The following is a 22,706-nucleotide window of genomic DNA, read 5'->3' as shown; positions in this document are numbered from 1 at the left end:
AATTCTTCCTGTATCATCATGTGATAGGATCTGCCTTTTACAAGAATGATGCGTTGCCTGCGGGCGACACCTGTCAGAGATCCAGCTTATGATCAAAGGGTCACATACAGTAAGTCATTTAATAATTGCTGCCGATACATTAAGGCTTTAGCCACATCCTACAAGGCTGCATGCTTAAGCACTACAGTTTCCTTGTCAGCATCACCTATTCATTACGAATTTAATGAAAGAAAACGGCCTCTTGGTGTGGTTGCCCTGCCATCAACAAGACAAAAAGGGCAAAAATTGCCTGGCTTTTCCTGTCAGGGAAGAAGAAAGAAATCACTTCTGCACCTAAAATCCAGATGTGCTCAGATTCAGGGAGCCCTATGACGTCCTCTTCTTGACAAAAAAGCACAGCCCTGTCTGATGGGAGCTGCAGGTTTTTCAGGCAGCTCCAAGGAGACATGCAGTCTGTTGGTTTTTGTCTGGGGTTTGGGTGAGCAGGAGCTAGAAAGGAAAGTTAAACCACTTTGGTGACCTCCTCCGAGTGGCCTTCTGTTTAATATTCTCCAAGAGTTGGATAAAGAATTAACTGATGAAGATTTTTTTAAAGTGTCCTTGGGCTTTGAGCGCATTGAAGACAGGCTTGCAAGAAGGGCTTGTCCACGAAAAGGATCCAGGAAAAGACTGTGATGAGCAGCTAGAAGGTACAGGCCTGGGCAGTGTGGGCAGCAGTCCCATGGGTCCTCTTCCTCGGGCGACTAGAGGTGGGAGACAGCTAAGATACCCCCCCCCCCGACACACACACACACACACACACACACACACCAACCCTCACCCCCATCTGGTGCCACGGGGAGCAGTGAGTCATTAAGACTCAGGGACAGCTTTGTCCTGCTGGGAAGTGAGTTGTTGGACTTACTAAGCTGGGATCTGGGTGGGAGAAGGTGCTGCCTTTCCCCAGCAGGAGTTGTTTCTTTTCAGAACCACCCAAATGTTCAGGTGAAAGATAATCTGTGTAAAAAAAAAAGAAGAAGAAAAGAAAGATTCAGCAGGGGTGGGACAGGATGGAAACTTTACAAAGGGGTACAAGAAACTGTTGGGATGATGGAAAAGCTAATTATTTTGATTGTGATGATGGTTTCAGGGGTATATACAAATGTCAAAATTAAATAGAAGAGAAAGAAAGATAACCTGTAAATGAACACACCTGGGTTCCTCTGTAGCCCTACCCAAAAGGAATGAACATTGTTTTTTCCCATCCAATGACCTCTAGCATCTTACTCTTGGTGTTTATTTTCATTCTGTTTTGTTGGAGGATGGTGAGGTGCTGGTATCCTTGCCCCCAGCCTTGCTTTCGTCAGTGCCTCCATGCCCAGCAAGGACGGCAACTGAAAGTGAAATGTTCTGCTCCCCAAAGGCCCCACCTGATGGGTGTTTGTAAATGAAATAGTATATTATTTAGTCAGAGACTTAAGGACAAAGGCACTGGGGGCGTACAGGCCAGGTTTGAGTCCCTTCATTGCCACTACTTAGCTGTGTGACCTTGAACAAGGGATCTCACCTTGTGATAAGCCTCATTTTCTTGGGTGGGGGATTCTCACACTAATCGCATACGATTGTTATAAGTAAAATGAGGTGCTGGTGAGACACTTAGCACTGTTCCTGGCTCTCAGTAAAGATCAGCTGCTCTTATGGAGCACTGTTGTTGTTTTTCTAGAAATCCCCCCTTCTTTATTTATTGATATAGTAACAGATTTTCCAACCTCCAGAAAAAATGTTAAGTTCCTCTCTTTACTTCCCAATATAAAAATTATTTTAATTTGGAAGGGTTGGGGTGCATGTCACTTGTTTTAGTCATCACAGCCATATTGTAGATTGGTAAAAAGTTAGAGCAGGATGGGAATTTATTATGTGCTATAATTCTTCCTCGCATTTAAAGATGAGTAAGTTGGGGCCTCGGCCATAGCCAATGAGAACAGAGCACTTCAGTGCCCTTTCTGCCACACTATTCTCTCTCCTCACCTGCTCACATGCAGGGGGTCCTGCTGGGCACACTCAGGAGCATGTTCTGGAGCCAGACCTGTATACAGGAGGAGGACCAGAGTCAGAGGCTCCAGAACAACTCAGCCCTGGACTTAGGCTCAGCCGATCAGTGAGCTGCCCACCTGGGGTTGGGGAATAGCAAAGAGACCTCATTAGACAGAGTGGGAGCCCTCAGCCAGTGCTCCAGTGTCACCTGGAAGGAGCATAGATGTGCCACAGTGAGAAACCCATTGGCATAAGCACTGGGGTCCAGGGGCTGAACAGATATTTCCAACCAATTGTTAGAGGCAGAAATTCTATATGTTTGCATAGACCATTGACTTACAGAATGTGCAAGTATTTTCAGAGGTGACTTTGGCCCTGTCGGTGTGGCTTGACAGTAATGGGAACCACTAACCATAGTGCTCATGGAACATTTCTTTCAGGCCCGGAATAACCAGTCCAAAAGGCAGAGAGCCCCCTGTTCTTCTTTCAAATGCCCTGACAGGATCACTAGTTTTAACTCCCTCTCTCTTCCTCTAAGGAGAACCATCTGGCTTCCACTTAATAAAAACGGCCAATTTCTTCTTTTAACCAAAGAGCCTTTAGCTTTTACCTACTAAGCCACATAAATACTAAATGCCCAGTTGATGCACTGCTGCCTTGCCCAGCATGTCTGTGCTGCTCAGGCAGTAAAGAGGTACATGAGTTACCACCTGAAGGAACAGGGGCCACCAAGCAAGCTGTTACTTGGGCAAAGATCTGGCAGGTGGCATTATCCCATGAGCCTGGAGCCCCATTGGCACAAGCCCTGTCTGGGCCTCACCCTGTTGGCCCAGCCTCAGCTCCTTCATTCATTATGTTTCAGCCATTTCCAGAGCCTCGGCTTTTCCTTCTAAGAGATGGGTTCATGCAAGAGCTCCATTCTCCTTGGAGTCGGGACCACAGTGCTCTACCAGGGACTGTTCAGCACACAGGGAGGAGATATCTGTGGGAGGGAGCATGTGGAATGGTCCTGCCCTAGAGCCACCACTGCTCTGAGTTAGGACCCTGCCCCATTCATTACATCTACTTTGGTGTTCCCATTTTGTGTAACTGAAGTGACAGCTGTAAACATGGCATCCCTGGTGGGGGATCCCTCATGGCATCCCTGGCCTGAGCTTTCCAGGGCTAGTCTGCCCTCCCAGGGAGGCCTATGTCCTGAGCCTGGCACTGCAGGGCTCCTTTTTTGCCAAACACTACTACCCACACCCTTGATCCTCACCCTCCCTCCAGTGTAGCTCCCCCAGGCCCTGTTTGTCTGCTCTGCACACACAGCCTTAGTCTGTCAGACTCTGGCCTCGGTGGAGGGTGCCCTCTGCACCCAAGCTGCAAGGTGAGTCCTTTCCAGCCAAGGAGATGCATGTTGTATCTACTTAGCACACTCCATGTTTCATCACTGTGACATGGCAAAGGTGTGCCCACAGCCAGGCGGGCCTGCAGACATAGTGACTTCGGCTAAGATGGCATCTTCCAAAATGTGCACATAATTATGAACTGTTTTCTTTGTAAGAAAGTACTAAAACCCACAGTAAAACATTATTAATTTTCCTCAGTAGAGGACTAATTTAAGACTCATCAATAAGATGTTATATTTTACCATTGATTCCACCCTCCTTTTTTTTAAGTTGTATTAGAGAAACCATAGCTCTTCTTCCCAGCAAAATCCATTGATCCTCCTCAACCTAAACGTTTAAAGTTCAATTTAACATTTAGGGAGTAAAAGGTCTCTGAAGGGACTCATAACCATTGATTTTGTGTCAGAGTTGAAGAGCTAAAGTTTAAAACACACCAATCCTACTCGGTTACGAAAGCTTGTATATATAGCCACACAGAACTATGCTTCTCTTACTGTAGTTCCTTTCTTTCTTTCTGCAGAGGTTACGATAAAAGCACTTAAAGAGAAAATCCGAGAATATGAACAGACTCTGAAGAACCAAGCTGAGACTATAGCTCTCGAAAAGGAACAAAAGTTACAAAATGATTTTGCAGAAAAGGAGAGGTGAGCATGTGTTGGGGTTTGCAGGTACTGACATAATGTTTTACATCTAAACTTCACATGACAAGACAGTTTTTAAAATGTACCTGCCCAGGAGTAAACCAAAATCCTAGGGTCTCTAGGGAAAATTATTTGAAAACTAAAGGTGTCTTTTATTCTGTAATGGGTGAGACTACCTTGAGTGAAATATATCAGTCTTTTCCCACTGGGGGACCGTCTCAGTCAGTGTGTCTGTCCAGGCCATGCATGAACTGTGTGTGGTTGGCAAATGGCGATTGTACATCTTTTCATTACCTCATAGTGCTTTGTAGATCAAGGAGCTGATGTCAGTAAAATATGTTCATAAACTATCCAACTGCTGTGAGTTTTAGATCTCAGATCGCCTACTTCACCCAAAACATTTCTACCAGTAGTGAGCTGGTTGTCACTATTGTGATGATTTAATGAAAGCTAGATTTCTTATAAAAACTGTAATAGGACATAAGTTGGAGTTTTAGAACTCTGGTGAAATATAGATTTTCTATTTTAAAACTATCATGAAATGAGTGTATCCATTAACAAGAGGGAGTAAATGTGTGGTTTTAAGTGAGAATCCCGGCCTAATGTTGTGTCCGGTTGACTTTGAGCACAGGTTCTTGCACTTGCATACAGTGGGCTCAATGAAGATGGGTATCACTGAGGACTCTGGAGTACTATTAAGCTGGCTTCATTTAGGAAAGAAGAATGCCCACTCCACTTTCCTAGTGCCTGCTCTGCACCCACCAGGCCCTCTTGGAACATATTGCTGAGTCCAGAACAGACCTGCAAAGTGGGCATCTCATTTTACAGATGGAGAAACTAGGCCTCAGCTTAGCTGCTCTCCCACCTAGTCAACCTGAGGTGGGACCAGGGCCTGATCCACACTGCAGGCCTGGCCTCCCTGTGCTCAGACTGGCTTCAAAATCCTCACTTCAGGGCCAAGGCCAAGCCCAACTCTATACAGGGATGCTGCACCCACACTGCTGGGAGATCAGGGCTGGGTGCAGCCCCAGAGAAGTCGGGGCTCTCAGAGATGAGTGGACTCTTAATGCCTCCTAGCAAAGCACTTTTTGCCCAAAGAAATAGCTCACCATGTTATTGGTAATGGGGGAAGGCAGGGTGTAAGCAATTGAAATGCTCGCCAATGAGAAGTGGGTCAGTAAAAGATGGGCCATCCCTAACTGGAACATTATGCAGCTATTAAAATAATAGTTACATAGAATTTGTAATAACAGAAATATATCCAGCATAATATAAAGTGAAAAATGCATGATAAAATATTATGGACAGTGTGAGCCCATCTGCATAGAGCAAACTTATATATTACAAAAGTATGGAAATAAACTTAATATGGCAATTTAATATTTTTACATTGACTTTTCAAATTAGGTAAAAGGATTTATTCTCTTAAAAGATGTGAATAACTGACGGACCACTGAGGGTGGAGGACAAAGCTAGATCTTTACCTCATTCTTCACATGAAAAAAATTGAAACGGATCTAGGATTTAAATAATAATGATTAAATCATTTGCATATTGGAAGAAAGCTTGGACAAATATTTTGTTTTTAATAATTTTGGAGTGGGGAGATCTCTGTAAGCATAAAAGGAAAATTAGGAAGTATGTGAAAATGTGAGCAATCCATTTTCATTACTTAAAATTTAAAACCTTTTTAAAAACAAATACCAATAGACAGCATTTTTCAAGCATCAGGAGACTGGGAAGAGGTATTAGCACCACATAAGAAAAAGGACTAATTTTCTTTATATACAAAGAATTAATAAAAAAGCAGCACCACAAAAAATGGGCAAAGGCGATAAGCAGACAGTTCATACAAACAGAAATGCTCAGCTTTACTCAGCAGTAAAATTACATTTAGTTTTATTCAGTGTTGGCATAAGAAAACAGACTCTCACTATTGAAGGGTGTTTACTTGGTGAGGTTTGTTTTGTTGGGAAGTTTCTTGACATCTATCTAAACAAAAAAAAATTTGCACATACCTTTTGATCATTATTATCTAACAGTTGCCCTCTCAGAATTATGCAACAAATCTACCTGATGATCACTGCAGAATTATTTGGTGGGAAATAAAACATAAACAATCTAAATGTTTTTAGGGACTTGCTTACGTCAATCCTATCTAATAAAAGAGTAATATTCAAATTGATTGTACCTCTGCTACACCCACAAGCCACACCCACAAGCCACGCCCACAAGCCAGTCAGGAGCGAATATGCAAATAAACCCAACCAAGATGGCTACGGCCACAGAGAGCAGGAGGGAGGCTTGGGTTTCCCTGGCGATGGAGGAAGCCAAGCTTTCCGCCTGCCCTTGCCGGCCTAGGCCTCCACTCAAGGCTACAAAGTTTCAATGATAGAAGATACATAAATCCAAACAGAAATGGCGGCAGCCACGGAGCTGGAAAGAGCAGGAGGCTAGGGTTGTCCACGGCGATAGAGGAAGCCAAGCTTCTGCAGCCCTGGCTGGCCCAGGCCTCTGCTTAAGGCTACGAAGTTTCAATTATAGAAGATACATAAATCCCAATAGAAATGGCTGCCGCCTCGGAGCAAGCAGAAGGCTTGGCTCCGCTCCAGGCTACAAAGTTTCAATTGTAGAAGATAAATAAACCCCAGATACCAGGGCCTCCACTTGGGTTGCCAGGGGGCATGGCCGGCCTGCAAACCACCACAGACCCCTCGCCCAGGCCACCCCTCGCCCCAAGGGAACCCCCACCCTGATCCAGGACACCCTTCAGGGCAAACCAGCTGGCCCCCACCCGTGCACCAGGCCTCTATCCCATCTAATGAAAGAGTAATATGCAGATTGACCATCACTCCAACACACAAGATGGCTGCCCCCATGTGGTCAAAGATCCTGCCCCATGTGGACACAAGATAGCCACGACAAGATGGCCAGCAGGGGAGGGCAGTTGGGAGGGACCAGGCCTGCAAGGGAGGGCAGTTGTGGGCGATCAGGCCAGCAGGGGAGGGCAGTTGGGAGGGACCAGACCTGCAAGGGAGGGCAGTTAGGGGCAAACAGGCTGGCAGGGGAGCAGTTAGGCATCAATCAGGCTGGCAGGGGAGTGGTTAGGGGGTGATCAGGCTGGCAGGCAGAAGTGGTTAGGGGCAATCAGGAAGGCAGGCAGGTGAGCAGTTGGGAGCCAGCAGTCCTGGATTGTGATAGGGCAGTCAGACATCCTTCGAGGGGTCCCAGATTGGAGAGGGTGCAGGCTGGGCTGAGGGACACCCCCCCCCCCCGTGCACGAATTTCATGCACCAGGCCTCTAGTTACTTAATAAGAATAAAGAAGAACTATATATGTTGGCGTAGAATATCTCCAAAGTATGGAGATAGGTAAAAAAGCAAGCTTCAGAATACCCTATGTGCTGTCATCCCTTTTGTCCTAAAAGAAGGGGCAGGCAGTGTATGTAATATACACTGCAGTATACTACATGTGAGTGCATATCAAACTATAGTATATTACATACGAGTTTATATTTCAAAATATTAGATATGAGTGTATATCACACTACAGTATATAACATGTAAATATATATTACACTATAGTATATTACATATGAGTATATATTACACTGCAGTATATTGCATATGAGTTTGCATTATACTATAGTAAATTACATCAGTGTATATTACTTTAGAGTATATTGTATATTTCTGTAAACGCAGAAAAATTTTAGAAGGCTGTGAAAGAACTCTATATGAGGAAGAAATAGAACTAAGGAAGGAAAAGGGCATTTTACCTTCCATGCTCTTATAATATTCATGTTTTGGATTTTTTGTTTGTTTTTAACTCAGGGCATATATTAATTTTATAATTGAAGTATGTGAAAATATGAGCAATCCATTTCCATAGGTGATGGAAATTTGGGTGCTTTTTTAAAACTGTCATTTCTACTTCTCTGTATTCCCAGATTTATTATTATGAGAGCATGTGTTATATTCATATGATATAAAAATAATCAACTTATTTTTGGAGAATTTTCTGTAGATTAGGAGGAAGGAATGTTATTTATTGACCAGGGAATTCATTTGGAGATCATGGGAAATGTAAATATGTGGAATGTAGTTTAAAACATTCAGTATTTCCCATTAGGTATTGCAGTTGCATTCGCATTCCATTATAACAAAAATGGAACAGCTGTCACATCTATTTAGTACATCCTTTATTCCAACAAATTCCTTCATTGTGTCAGCAAAATGTAGATGTATCATTCTTCTTGGGCTAACTTCAGAAAACAATGAGTGCATGATGATGATTTTTTTTAATATCTGGCATTTCAGAACCAATTACATTTAGGATAACCTTCTACATTAGTTACCACCCATCAAGTCCCACAGGATGCACACTTCACTTTATGTAACATGTGGGTATAAAGTTGGGTAGTAGAAGATCATCAGTAAGTGAGCTCCTTAGTGCTCATGGCATGACAAGTGATACCTGATCATGTGCCTGTCGCTGGCTGTATGTGTTATGGTGAAGATAGCTGATCATCTTCGCTCCAAAACACACAAGGTGTTTATGTTAGTAAACAAGATGACCAATTTGGCTTTCTTCTCTTCCTTTTCAGAAAGCTGCAAGAGACACAGATGTCCACCACCTCAAAGCTGGAAGAAGCAGAACATAAAGTTCAGACTCTGCAAACAGGTGTGATATTCTTCATGCTTGTCAAGTTGATGCAGGGAAGACTGACATGGGGGAAGTTTGGTCGATCTCCAGGTCTCTCCAGGCCCCCTCTGCTATCTGTTGCCCTGCTGTGGTGAGCCTGGAGGAGGAAGGGAACCCACGCTCTAGAATTCCACGTAGAGCCCCAGCTTCTCCACCTTGACTTCTGTTAATCACCCACACTGAGTTGTTAATGTCGAGGTGGGAGGATCTGAATTACATTTTCATCCTTTCCACAAGCCATTCTTTCTTCCTGCTCTTTTTCCAACAAACTCATCTAAATCACCAAACTGTCAAGGACTGACATTTCATTTGGAACAATATTAGGAAAAGAAAAACTTATTTCTACCCTAGTGAAGTTAAGGAGAACAGAAATAACAGAACTTTAAAATGTAAAAGATAGCAAAAAATGTTATGCTAAATTTTTTATTACTTTTTTTCTTTTTTTTTTTATTCTGAGGGAAACAGCACTATATGTTTAATTTAAATGGGAAAATAATCACAACAAACTTAGCAGACAATGAATAAAACTCAAAATATATAAAGACTACCTACAAATCATAAAAGTAGATAAACAGTCAGTAGGATGTGAACAGGCAATTTGCAGAATAAATACACATGGCTGATACACGTGAAAAAATGTTAACAATTTTTAATAGTCTGGGATATGCTAATTAAATCAGTGAATGATTATTTTGCCTAGCAGACTGTCAAACAAATTTTTAATTGATAGTCTTTGGTGTTGGTGAGCATATAGAAAAATAGTCACACTCAGAGTATTTGTGGGAATGTAATTTGCCTGTTGGGAGGCCAGCTGGTGGTATTGATCTGCAGTTGGAACGTCAAAGCTCCTTACCCCAGCCCCTCACTTCTAGGCATGCTACCCGAGCTAATTGTTACTGATAAAGGCAAGTCTCAGGAAGTACTTGTATCATCCTATTTTGGGGGGATGAAAAATAGATACATGTACAACAAGCATGTCAAACACGGGCCAAATAAATGAGGCATGTGGCCCACGGGCCATGAGTTTGACAAGCTTGATGTACAATGATATATGGGAATATTTTTAAATAACAAAATATATTTAAAGGGAGGAAATCTAAACACTAATATAACCAGTGGTGATCTCTGAGGAGGTGCATGGGATGAGATGAGGTGGAAGTGAAAGTCGATTTTCTATTCCATTCTAAATACTTTTGTAATTTTTTACTCTTTTGAAATGAGAATCTGTTACTTGTATACTGTTCCTTTTTAAACTTAATTTAAACAATTAGTGTCTTATATTATGGTTTTACATCTTCTTCCTTTCAGCCCTGGAAAAAACTCAAACAGAATTATTTGACCTGAAAACCAAATATGATGAAGAAATTACTGCTAAGTAAGTCTCTGCCTGGCTTCCTCCATATGCTCGTTTGGTCAGGTCTCACCTGATTTTGCCAATCCATGAAGGCTTTCCCCTCTTCTCCCTTCTGTCTGTTGTCTTAGCAGAGTGGTTCAGGGTTTAGAAGGTGCTTGGCCTCTGGAACTGCTGTAAGGAATGCAGTGTTATTCCCATGAGTTGCTTGTGTCAGTTTAATACCCAAGCTCTGGTGCTCGCAGAACAATCCTACCACTTGAAACTTTTTTCCTTGATTTTTGTGAAGCCTGGTTAACACTGTGCCTTTTTCTCAGAAATTTTGGGACAAAACACATCACCTTTTACCTTTGCCAGAGTCCTTCATTCCCACACAGGTTTATTTGTTCAAGTCACACCTACAACTCCGGGTGTCCCTTTGCAGACACATACATAGTGAATGTGTATATTTGGGCATGTATATCACACAAGGCTCTGTGAGAAGGAAATCAGTGTCTGCCATAGGATCACTTCTTGGTAGCCCACCCTCCATGCAGAACACCAGAAAAGAAGAAATAATTTTGACATAAATCAAGAAAGGTGAAGAAGTCATAGATTGTTCCTCTACTTGGAAGTCTAGACAGACAATGCCAGGCTAGAGTTGAAACCACCTTTTCCTACTCTGGGAACCTCTTAGAAAAAGGCATCTCCTGCAAAAGCCCATGTGCCCCTGGCTATGTCTCCCAGGTGGCCTATTCTGGGAAGAAAGTTCTGCTGTGCTCACTCACACAGACCCTAGTGGGCTGGGGAAGGTGGCGGGGGAAGAGGGGGGTGCTAAATAAAACACAGTTACTCCTGTGGATCTCAACCATTTTGAAAAACATTGCTTTGAGAGCATTAGAAAAGTTCAACTTCCAGCCTTGGCTGGTGTGGCTCAGTTAGTTGCGTGTCATCCCATGTACTGAAAGGCTGCCAGTTTGATTCCCAGTCAGGGCACATGCGGGGGTTGCAGGCTCAATTCCCAGTAGAGGGCATGCAGGAATACTGTCCCTGGTTTAGATTCATCTTTTTTTTTTCCTTATTGGGCTTCCAAAAGGCTGCATGGAAAATTTGTGTCCACCTGATTGGTTTGTTTTAGGGACTGAGGAAGAAACAGAGAACAGTCACCCAGTAAAGACTTAAATTTCCCTCTACTCTAAGGTTTTCATCTTCCCTGGGTAGGGAACAAGGTGGCTGGGGAAGTGACTGGGAGACAGAATCAGAGAAGGGATGTCGTAGCCCCTGTCCCCATCCTCTTCTGGCCTCACTAGAGGCCAGGCTAATGCTGGGGGGTAATTCACTTCTCTCAACCAGAACCAGAAAACTGTATCACAATGTATGGGGGTCAATTGCTCATCATGAAAATACTTTGCTTTGGGACTGGCTGTTGTCACAAACTGCAGACAGGGTCATGAGTGCTCCTGGTGTGTGTTCCCTCCTGTGATCATTGCAGGAAATTCTCCAGTGATGAATAGGGAGGCAGGGTGTGGTATGCACATGTGCACGTGTGCACGTGGAGAGAACAAGCCTGACAGAAACACAATATGCGTGACTCAAAAATAACAGGTCCGCTCATTAGTCCAGCAGACATTCCTGAAGGCCTCCTTTGTGCCTAGACCAGTGCTGGGCTCTGGAAAGCCTGGGATGAAAGGCTCAAGAGAGAGAAAAGCCTTTGCAATCCAGTGTGATCACTGCTGAAATAGAAAGAACATTAATTATGACGGGCACCTGTGCCAGTCAGGGTCTCTGCAGAAGACAGGCAGCACATTCCAACTAGGGTAATCAGAGAGAGTTTAATAACAGCTGGACTGTTCGCTGTGGCATGTGCCAGGAAGGGGGCGGGACACAGAATGCAGCATCCGTAGTGAGCACTGGCTGGAGTCTGCCATGCCCAGGTTTGAAGGGACCACCTTGAGAGGAATTCGTGGCCTTTGGGAGGGTTGAGAAATCGGGGGTGACACCAGCACCCCATGGATGTACCCTCCTCCCTTTCCCTGCCAGGAATCCTCGTGGCAAACTTAGAAGCCAGAGGGCAGCCCCTGGGAGATGGGGGAGAGGGAACTGGAAATGAGAATGGCAAGTGTCCACAGCACAGGTCCAGCAAGAGCGAAAGGAAAGAATTGTCAAGGAAGCCTTCCTGAAGGGAGTGACATGTGATTTGAGGTTGGAAGATGAGTCAAGATGAGGAGCTCCTGGAGGCCAAAGGAGATAGTTCCTGGAGGCAGTTTGTGAAAACAGGCCAGCAAGGTTGCTCTTGGGAGGACCATCCTGAAGTCCCAAATGGCTTCTCTGCAGAGTCAAGGTGGGCATGATGGGTGCTTGAGGGCTGGACTCAGGCTCACACAGGGACCCCGCATTTCCCAAATCAGAAATGGACAACTACTAACAAAAGGCAGCCTGGGGCCAAACACTTACTGTAAATGGTTCCCAGAGTAAGTAATCCACAAAAAATGTAGAGAATGGACTGAGATAATAATTGCTACTTTCTTTTAACTTTGGAGGCAATTGCTTCAGTCTTGGAGATCCCACGTGAAGCTTCCCCCTCCGCATTCCTCTCCCCTTCTATTTTCTGGGAAAGGTTTGTCACTCTACCATCTGCTTCAGCCCCAACCTATGTATATTTTATTAGACTAGACAGCTTTTCGTTAATACATGTGAATATAAGCTCTCAAGGGGCAAATCTTTCACAAATGGTCTTAAAACATTTCGGAACAATTCATTGTATCTCTTGGAAAGGAAGGATTCTTATGTATTTGTTGACAGAAAACGTAGGAAGGGGGTTGAGGAGGCATAGGGGAACGTGGGCTTTGGAGCACACTGATCTGGGAGTGGTTCACACAGGGCCACTACTCACTCTCCCTCTGTGACCTTGGACAAGCTCACTGACCTCTACATCTCTCTTTTCTCACCTGTACAATGGGTATAATAGTAGTCAAGGCATGGGGTGGTGGTGACGAGTTATGAGAAGGTGTGTGTGCAGCATCTAGCACACAGTGACAGCACCATCAGCAGTAGAAGCTATTCCTAGCAATCTTGCCGGAGGGCTTGGGGTGCTTTTCTGAAATTAGCAGACCTTAGAGAACACTGACCTTGCTGGCATCATCTTGCCCATGAGATTTAAAGAGCATGGGTTGCCTCTGCCTCTGTGTCGCTGGAAGATGTCACTGGTGTGACCATCTCTCACCCCTATTTTGTAAAGAAGCCTGCAGGTCGAAGGCACCAGGGCTGTTCCAAGACCCCTGTTTATTGTGTACAGTCATCACCCTGCGTCAGCTGGGACAGCACGGGCTGACTGTGACGGCCACCACAGCAGTAAAGTTTTCCATGTGTAGGCTTGAAGCAAAATGTAATTAGCCTTTATGTGCAGAACAAGGACCCATTGATGAATACAGCTGGTCTTTGTTTGGTCCTGTCATTGAGAGTGGGAGGTAAAAGTGTTCTTCTTCATGTTTATTAATGCAAGATTCCTTAGACAAATGGCAAGCACAGTTTAATATTTGTTGGAACATAGCGGCGTTTGCCAGAACAGTTGTTGTGTAATGGGTTTGCAGGGTTTTAGATTATAACCATTTCTGGGTTAAATAAATGAATTATTTCTCTGCCTCCCTCCCCCTTTATTTTTAGTTTAAAAAGTACCTCCTTCTCAGGTGGTCACCCTGTGTACAGATCTTCCCACTTCTCTTAGAAAATAGAGAATTAGTACCTAATGACTTTAACTTGGAGATTCTAGCAAAGCAGAGTGGTATGGAGTGGTTCCGGGTGGACTTGGAGGTGGAGAGAGGCCTGGCACCATCACGCAGGCCCTCGTCTCTGCGCCTGTCTTTCGCAGCTGTTCACTGGTGCTTAGACTTAGGTTGCTGCTGCAACTGCAGAAGGAATGCAGCTCTCCTAGCCAAGACACTAGCGTTCTGAGCAAAAGTGCAGAAATTCCCATTTCAGCTCAAGTCCACGGCCACCTCTTTGCTTCGTCTCCCAGAATCCTGGTTGCAAAAGGAGCTTCAGTTGTAACACACACCGTCAGCTTATTACATTCCTCTTAACTTGTGGGCTGCGGCTCTGAGCCTCTGATGAAAGAAAATAGTGAATTGCACTGAAAAACTACATTTTTTTATAGCTAATGTTAGTCTTAGGAGAATTTGCACCTCCCAAACCTTTCCTGCCAGTAAAATTTGTTTCTTAAGGTAACACATGTTGTATTCCTTGCCTATATGCTTTTTAAAAAGAGCCACATTGTATATGCATGTACTTACACACTACATTACAAAAGAGACATTTATGAGGAACTTCACTTTGGTTAATTTTATAGTGTTTTCTTTATTTCAAGTATATAACCAGTATTTTATCACAATATACAATATGCTCTGAGAAAGCAGAAAAGTTTCCCACTTGCGCTTGACTTACAGTTTTACTGAAATTGTTTCGGGGAACCTGTGCCCGCATTGTGGAGATGGGGGATTCCATGCCCATCAGTGGGGCCTGGAGGACCTGAAATGCGATTTGAAAAGGTGACAAAAAACGACAGCTCAAGACAGGACTCCCAGGAGGGAGATGCCACCAGTGTGTCATAGAATGGAGGTGGGGTAGGTGCCTTCCCTGCATACAGATCACTCTGGACTTTTCGCGGTGGTTTCTTACACGGTATCTTATTTACTCTTTTTAACAATCATCGAGAAAGCTTTTATTGTGCTCACTGCATGGACAGGGAAACAGTCCCAGGACATGCAGTCAGGCCCCAGATCTAGTCCTTTGGACTTGAAATGCAGTGCTGTTGGCACACTACACGGTGGCCTATACGGCCCTTGTGGTGCTGCCTCCTTAGGGGAGCAGTGTTGCCTGTGTGACAGGCTCCCTGAAGGGTTTCAGTTCTCTGTCCCTATCCCACAAGCCCCATTGGATCTACCGTAGCAGACTGATTTCTCTTTTATTTATCTTTTTACAGCTCCACATGCAAGACTCAGGCAACTGGGCCTGATAGAGCCCAGGTGACGAAGCCTGAGGCTCGCACACTATTTTGATAATCCTCTAGGCCAATTTTGCTCCCCCTGATTGAACTTGTAAAGACCACCTTCACTGTCCTGAAATGGAGTCTATCTGCTGTACCTTTAAGAATGGAAAATTTTCTATTTCCTGTCCTTTTGATTAGTCATCAATTTCCAGTATGGGTTGCTGTAATTATCCTGGCTAGATTAATTTCCCTAAAAATAGTGAAGCAGCTACTTTTATGGTTTCCAGGGCATAGGCTTGAATAAAGAACCTACTGTCCCTTAAACCTTAGAAAGAACTGAAGCAGATCAAAGGGGGAACACTTGATGTCTTTTTCTTCTATATCTTATCTCCAAAAGAGTGTGTGCATTTTGTAAAATTCCTGGGATTTTTTCCCTGTACAAGTATTGTGCTCCACACCTAAAATCCAGAGCCTGGGTGAGCCCTAAAGGGCTTTCCTTGACTTTTGCACCGATGGCAGCTGTTTTGTTTCCTCTAAGCAATGCAGCCCTGATCTGGAGTTTTCTCTAGTCCAGGAGGCTGTGCAGAAAGAAGGGGGTGGCTTTATATTTTCAAATCCAAGTAGAAATTCCTTTGACTGCCAAGGATTCTTCACCTGTTCTGTGGACTCCACACAGGTCTAGAAATTAATGGCATCCATGAGATTCGGAAACCTTTACTCCTCCCTTCAGCTAATCCTGCTAAAGGTCCATGTTGAAATGGTGCTAGACCTGCAGAGTAAAGAGGGCAGGCTAGTGACAGGTGTGATGTGCACATGGACACAGGCTCTGCACACAAAACCACATGCATATGTAGCTGTCCTGTATGTGTGGGCATAAACGTGTTTATGAATATAGAGATAACAATTATTCATCTAGCATTCTTGAAGAGGGTATTGTAAAGAAAAGCATTTTTCATGGACTGTCACCTGAGTTTGGCATGGTTCTATAAAAATTTTGCTTTTTTTAGAGATCCTCAAGGTTTTTCTGATTCACTATAAAGGTAAGTCTTGGGGAAGTCACAGTTTGAAGCTAAAGGAGATAAAGGGGCTGTTGGAAGAAAACATCAATTTGTAGAAGATCATCACACATCTAGTGACCTGTAAAATGGGCATTAAAATGTATGCCTTCTTGCTTCCCACACTGTGGGGTCTGTGAGAATGGGAGTGTTTCTGCAGACTGCATCGTGTTGACAAATGCCAGCTGAACTTCCTCAGAAGGATCCTGTCTTATTCTCTGTGTACCACCACTTGCACATTAGCATGGTTGCTGGTACATCATCTATTTTTGTTGACTTAATAAATCAGCATGAGCCTTTGCTGTGAAGACAGGTGGATCAGGGGTACAGCTGAGGTGAATGACCAGTGAGGCTGTGTGCTCTCTAGAAGGGCAAACCAAGGAAGCTGTTGTCTTCTAAGAAGAAAGCAGGAGCCATCTGAACCTTTAAAGTGCTTTAAGAAGTAAGAATTGGGCTGGAGGCCCAGGCTGGAATGTTCACACCACCTTCTGCCCCCAGTGAAATTCCTTCAAAAGCCATGTGTTTCTGACTCACCACAGGGACCTGGCTACTGCTGAGGGCTGTGGCCCCGCAGGTCATCGTGACGCAGCACCTCTTCTCCTTTGCTTCCGATGTGGCAGAGGGCACACACTGACAAGTCGGGCCCTTTTGCAGGGAGGCAGGAAGACTGACAGAAGTGAGAAACTGTCCTTGCCATGGAATAGCCCCAAATCAATGAAGACTTTTATATGACCTTTATTATTTTTAATTTAAAATGTCATGTTTAGTATACAAAATTTAGAAAATTCTAAAATATTTTAAGAAGCAGGATCATCACTCATTTCACAACACAGAGATAACTGATGTTAACCTTTTGGCATATTTCCTCTGGTTTTTTTCTATACAGTGATTTTTGTTTTTTTCACAAGTGGCATCAAATTGATAGGCAATTTTCATTTCTATTTTTTATTGGCATGTAAATATTTCTTTCGTGTCATGAATGGTTCTTCAGAAACAGCACATGCTGCACCCTGTACCATCCAATAGGTGTACGTTAGGAGGGTTGCCTATTGGTTTTCTTGTTTGGGACCTGATGTATTGTTACCCTGCTGTCCTTGCCTTACAGGCTTTAAACTAGGAAGCTTCACACTTGCTCTTTCTCTTGTATGTGTGTTTATATTTTGCCAGTGGCTATGGCATCTTTAGGGACTTCCCTTGTGACATCATTAAACTATCTTCTAATGACGAATGCCTGGCACAGGATCTGCACACACACACCTTCAATTTGTGGGGCCTCCATTGCTGCTGTTGTCTGCAAAGCACGTTGCATCTTCCTTGGCCCACTTTAAAAATGTTGGTTCACTTCCCCAGTGTAAGGTCTGTTTCAACTCTAAAGAATCCCCTCGTTTTCCATGTTGAATTTGTGATAATCAGTCCGTCTGTGTCGCAGCATACTGCAGCTATTAAAGAGTGTCGCATCATCTTCCCAGGGACTCTAACTAGTTGCCACTTGGGTGCAAAAATTTCAGCGTACACACCATTGTGGAGTTGTTAATGCTTTAATAAATGGATCAGCACTGGAGGTTAATAACCACAGAGTAACGGTCTTCTGAAATCTAAATGCCACGTGTGTGCAGGACCCATTTTCTAAAGTGAGACAGGTTGTTCAGTGTGTGGTCCCCTCCAGCCCCACATCAGGGTGACTTGTAGAGTTCAGGAGAGAGCTGGCTACATCTGGCTGAGAGAATTTGGGGCTCTCTGGGCTGGTGTAAAACAAATTAAGAGAGGTGTCAAACATCTGGGCACTAGCAAGGATGGCCAGGGCTCTTGTTCTGAGATATCATAAAGAAACTTTTTGAACCAGCCTTAAGAATGAAAAGTTTGCTGTAGGAAAGCAAGAAAGAGCTAGCTAATTGAACTCATTGATTTCCTTCACGGCTTGTTTGCCCTTTCATTCTCTTCCTGAGGTGCTGTTTGTTGAGGAATGTCTCCAATTGCCAGAAAGACAGTGGGGTGTCTCATATTTCCCCTCCAGCTCTCCTTCCAGCCAGAGCCAAGTTCTGAGGCAAGCTTGCAATATGAATTTTTAATGCAGAACTTTATAGCATCACTCTTGCAGCCTGGCTGCATTGCTCTCCTGAGTTTTCAGATTTAATGCTCTGATGAGCAGAGCAAAGACTCCAGGCATTCAACATCAGTGAGACTTAACCCCCAAATGACTGCATGTGTGCCGTCTAATTTCTCTCAAGGAGTTGGGAGGAAAATTTAAATTATGTGCTGTTTGGAATGTTATCAAAATAGCCTGGAGCACAAAAGCAGAGCATGTTCTTGAAATTTTATTGGATGGCATATATTTTTACCTTTGCATTTATCTTTTTGTTTGACTCTTTTCACATTAATGCATTTCTGTGATCTTTCTCCCTTTAAAAGGCTGTACAATTTGTAGGAACTTCAGAATGTAAAGATTAATGGATACTCTCCATTTTCCATGGAATGCCCAAATGTAGTTAGAATTCTAGAATTTGTCATTGATAATGGTAAATGGACCCATTTGTTAAGTGGTTAATTCTATGTGTAGACATATGGTTGATTGGGTTTTTTTTCTTCTGTATTTTCACCTCTGGTTTTTTCTGTATTTTTTTAAGGAGGAAAAGTTGAGTAAAAGATGTATATAAAAATTGCTTTAGTTTAAATAAGTTATATAAAAATTGCTTGAATTTAAATAAGTTAGAGAACTATGAAGTCTTCTATAAGTGGTGCTACAATAATTAACTGCCTCATGCAAAATAAAGTCTAGATGTCTTAAATATTTAAATGTAAAAAAACAAAATCATAAAAATACTAAGAGAAATTTTAGATGGACACTTACATAATGTGGGGGTAGAAAATTTTTTCTAAGCAAGATGCTAAGGTAGAAATCACAAAGGGAAATTCACAGCTTTCAAGTGATTGCTGGATGGATGGATGGATGGATGGATGGATGGATGGATGGATGGATGGACTGGCAAACATATTCGCATTGTATATAAAGAGCCCTTACAAAGCAATAAGGGAAAGTTTAGTGCCCCAATAGAGAAAGCTTTGTATTTTCGACTCCTTACTAGACAGTTCTACCATAGGCATCTCAAACCCAAGTGAACTCATTATTCTTCATAATCTCCTTCTTCCTACAGACCCCTTTCCTTCAATTTTTCTCTCCCTCAGACAGAGTCTTTTCTGAGTCTTATTACCCCTCCTGTCTAATCCATATTAATTCCACCTCCTTGAAACATTCTGCATCCCTCGCTTCTCTGGTCTCCACTGCCACTACCGTAATTTGGCTCTTTTTATCTCTTAGCCTGGATGCTTTAGTATCTTTCCACCAGATCTCTCTGCTGCCAGTTTCTCCCTGGACTGATCCATTCTCCAAGCATGCTAAAAGTATCTTTCTAAAATACAAACCTGATTCTCTGAAAATCTGTCCTCCTTAAAATAAAGTATTTCCATGATTCTTTCTTCCATTGAAAAATCATCGCATAGCACACAGGGCACTTTCATGATGCAGCTCTGCCTTCTTATCCTCATTTTATACCAGATCTAATTACTGCCATGGAATCATGGGCCTTTCCCAAGCTCCCTGTCCCCTAAAACACAGTTCATAGTTAACAACCTTTTTTCAACAATCCCTCCGTGCTCCGTTCCTACACCAACACTTACCTGCACAAGCCACTGCGTGCATGTGAGAGGGCTCCGGCTCTCCCATTCCATGGTCAGAATTTAAGGGCGGTCATGAATTTGAACTTGGAAAACATGTCTTTATTTTCACCAAAGTCTGACTGTGATGTAACATTTTCTTCTGTTACAAATGAAGTCAACAAATCAGAATAAGAACAGACCTGTGATTCCGTTGCAAGGGAAATCAGAGATATTTTCACATCACATTATTATAATTGTTGCAAATACTCAATTACTGTGTATACTTATCGCTACTTCAAAATGTCAGTACAGTTCTTAGACATATCATTAGTTTGTTACTTAGTGCATCATTAAAGAACATGTGTTCCTATATAACAAATTTGAGATTTTTAGTATTATAATACCTGCTCTTCAAAATAATTGTTTCCCTTATGTATTTAAAACATTCTTCTAGGAAGAGGTCCATATTCTTCACCAGGCCGCCGAAAAGGACCATGGCACAGAAAGCTTAAGTGCCCACATTAGGTCGGCAGCATCATGGCAGCCGAGACCTTCCTAACTTTTTGCCCTACCACTTTGCATAGTGCTCACCACATTACATATCCTATCTAATAAAAGGGTAATATGCAAATTAACCATCACTCTGCTACACCCACAAGCCACACCCACAAGCCAATCAGGAGCGAATATACAAATAAACCCAACCAAGATGACTACGGCCACAGAGAGCAGGAGGGAGGCTTGGGTTTCCCTGGCAATGGAGGAAGCCAAGCTTTCCGCCTGCCCTTGCTGGCCTAGGCCTCCACTCAAGGCTACAAAGTTTCAATGAGAGAAGATACATAAATCCAAACAGAAATGGCAGCAGCCACGGAGCTGGAAAGAGCAGGAGGCTAGGGTTGCCCCCGGTGATGGAGGAAGCCAAGCTTTCCGCACACCCTGGCCGGCCCAGGCCTCGCCTAAGGCTACAAAGTTTCAATTATAGAAGATACATAAATCCCAATAGAAATGGCTGCCACCATGGAGCAAGCAGAAGGCTTGGCTCTGCTCCAGGCTACAAAGTTTCAATTGTAGAAGATAAATAAACCCCAGATACCAGGGCCTCTGTTTGGGTCACCAGGGAGTGTGGCCGGCCTGCAAACCACCACAGGCCCCTCGCCCAGGCCGCCCCACACCCCAAGGGAACCCCCACCCTGATCCAGGACACCCTTCAGGGCAAACCAGCTGACCCCACCCGTGCACCAGGCCTCTATCCTATCTAATAAAAGAGTAATATGCAGATTGACCATCACTCCAACACACAAGATGGCTGCCCCCATGTGGACACAAGATAATGGCCACAAGATGGCCAGCAGGGGAGGGCAGTTGAGAGGGACCAGGCCTGCAAGGGAGGGCAGTTGTGGGCGATCAGGCCAGCAGGGGAGGGCAGTTGGGAGGGACCAGGCCTGCAAGGGAGGGCAGTTAGGGGCGACCAAGCCGGAAGAGGAGGGAAGTTGGGGGCAACCAGGCCTACAGAGGAGAGCAGTTGGGGGGGACCAGGCCTGCAGGGGAGGGCAGTTAGGGGTGACCAGGCCTGCAGGGGAGGGCAGTTGGGAGGGGGACCCAGGCCTGCAGGGGAGAGCAGTTGGGGGGGACAAGGCCTGCAGGGGAGGGCAGTTAGGGGTGACCAAGCCGGAAGAGGAGGGAAGTTGGGGGCAACCAGGCCTGCAGGGAAAGGCAGTTGGGAGGGACCCAGGCCTGCAGGGGAGGGCAGTTAGGGGTGACCAGGCCTGCAGGGGAGGGCACTTGTGGGGGACCAGGCCTGCAGGGGAGGGCAGTTGGGGGGGGGACCCAGGCCTGCAGGGGAGAGCAGTTGGGGGGGACAAGGCCTGCAGGGGAGGGCAGTTAGGGGTGACCAGGCCTGCAGGGGAGGGCAGTTAGGGGAAAACAGGCTGGCAGGGGATTGGTTAGGGGGTGATCAGGCTGGCAGGCAGAAGCGGTTAGGGGCAATCAGGAAGGCAGGCAGGCGAGCAGTTGGGAGCCAGCAGTCCTGGATTGTGAGAGGGATCCCAGATTGGAGAGGGTGCAGGCTGGACTGAGGGACACACACCCCCATGCACGAATTTCGTGCACCGGGCCTCTAGTGTTTTTAATAATAGCTTACTTATATGGTTTTCCTAAAGTCCACCTCTTCTGGATATAAAACATTTGGAGCTGGGGCTAGGCAGGGGCAAGTATTGTCCAGAACTGGATGTGCACTGATGTAATTGGTCGCTGCCAATTATACCCTTCGGCCTGGGAAGAAGACACTGCTTGTCCCTTTGGGTCTGTACCTCCCACACCTAGACACCCGTTTAAAGCAATGTGGGAACTTAGGTTTCAACCTGGTAAAGCCCATTATGTTGAGCAGTATATGCTATTACCATAGCACAGGGCATGACTTTAAGTATACCAGAGTAAAAGAATCAATATCCAGAAATCTGTCTGATTTTGATAATGAACATAAAGCATACATGTACTTTCAGTCTAAGCAAAGGGACATTTCTCCTTTCATAAAGATGGAGGTAGTGCCACCTATGTCGGGTTAATTTGAACATTCATTCATGCATTCATTCATTCAGCATCTTCTGAGTGCCTGCGGTGTGTTTGCAACTGTTGTGGACACTGGTGGTGCCACAGTGCCTCCGGCCCCGTCTTTGTACTTGCTCACCTCAGTCCCTAGGAGGTTCACTCGCCGCCAAAACTTTCAGTTCCTCTCTGGGCTGAGGACTCCCACAGTTGTGTCTCCAGCCCAGGCCTCCCCCCTCACCACCAGCCCTCCTTAAGACCTCTCAAGCTTCACCCAGACAGGACCCAACTTCTGATATTTCCCATCAACCCTAGCAAAACAGCAGTCAAGGTGAACCCCTCACTTTCTAAGCTGTTTCCTCACGGAACCCTGAAGTGGCTGCCACTTCT

The 22,706-nt window shown here is 44.4% G+C and overlaps 1 protein-coding gene across 4 annotated transcripts in view; it reads left to right on the top strand.

The window, feature by feature from the left end:
• CUX1 (cut like homeobox 1) overlaps positions 1–22,706 on the top strand; it is a 365,895-nt gene that overhangs the window by 220,977 nt on the left and 122,212 nt on the right. For all 4 annotated transcript variants that reach the window (XM_080682650.1, XM_080682649.1, XM_080682652.1 and 1 more), the window contains exons 6-8: positions 3,925–4,048; positions 8,652–8,728; positions 10,058–10,124. In XM_080682650.1, the coding sequence (XP_080538776.1) occupies positions 3,925–4,048; positions 8,652–8,728; positions 10,058–10,124 (268 nt within the window). The remainder of the gene's footprint in view (positions 1–3,924; positions 4,049–8,651; positions 8,729–10,057; positions 10,125–22,706) is intronic.

Source organism: Plecotus auritus (assembly GCF_963455305.1).
Source record: "Plecotus auritus genome assembly, chromosome: 7".
Lineage (NCBI taxonomy): Eukaryota > Metazoa > Chordata > Mammalia > Chiroptera > Vespertilionidae > Plecotus > Plecotus auritus.
Note: the sequence above shows the minus strand (reverse complement) of the source record. Positions and strands in the feature narration are given on the sequence as shown.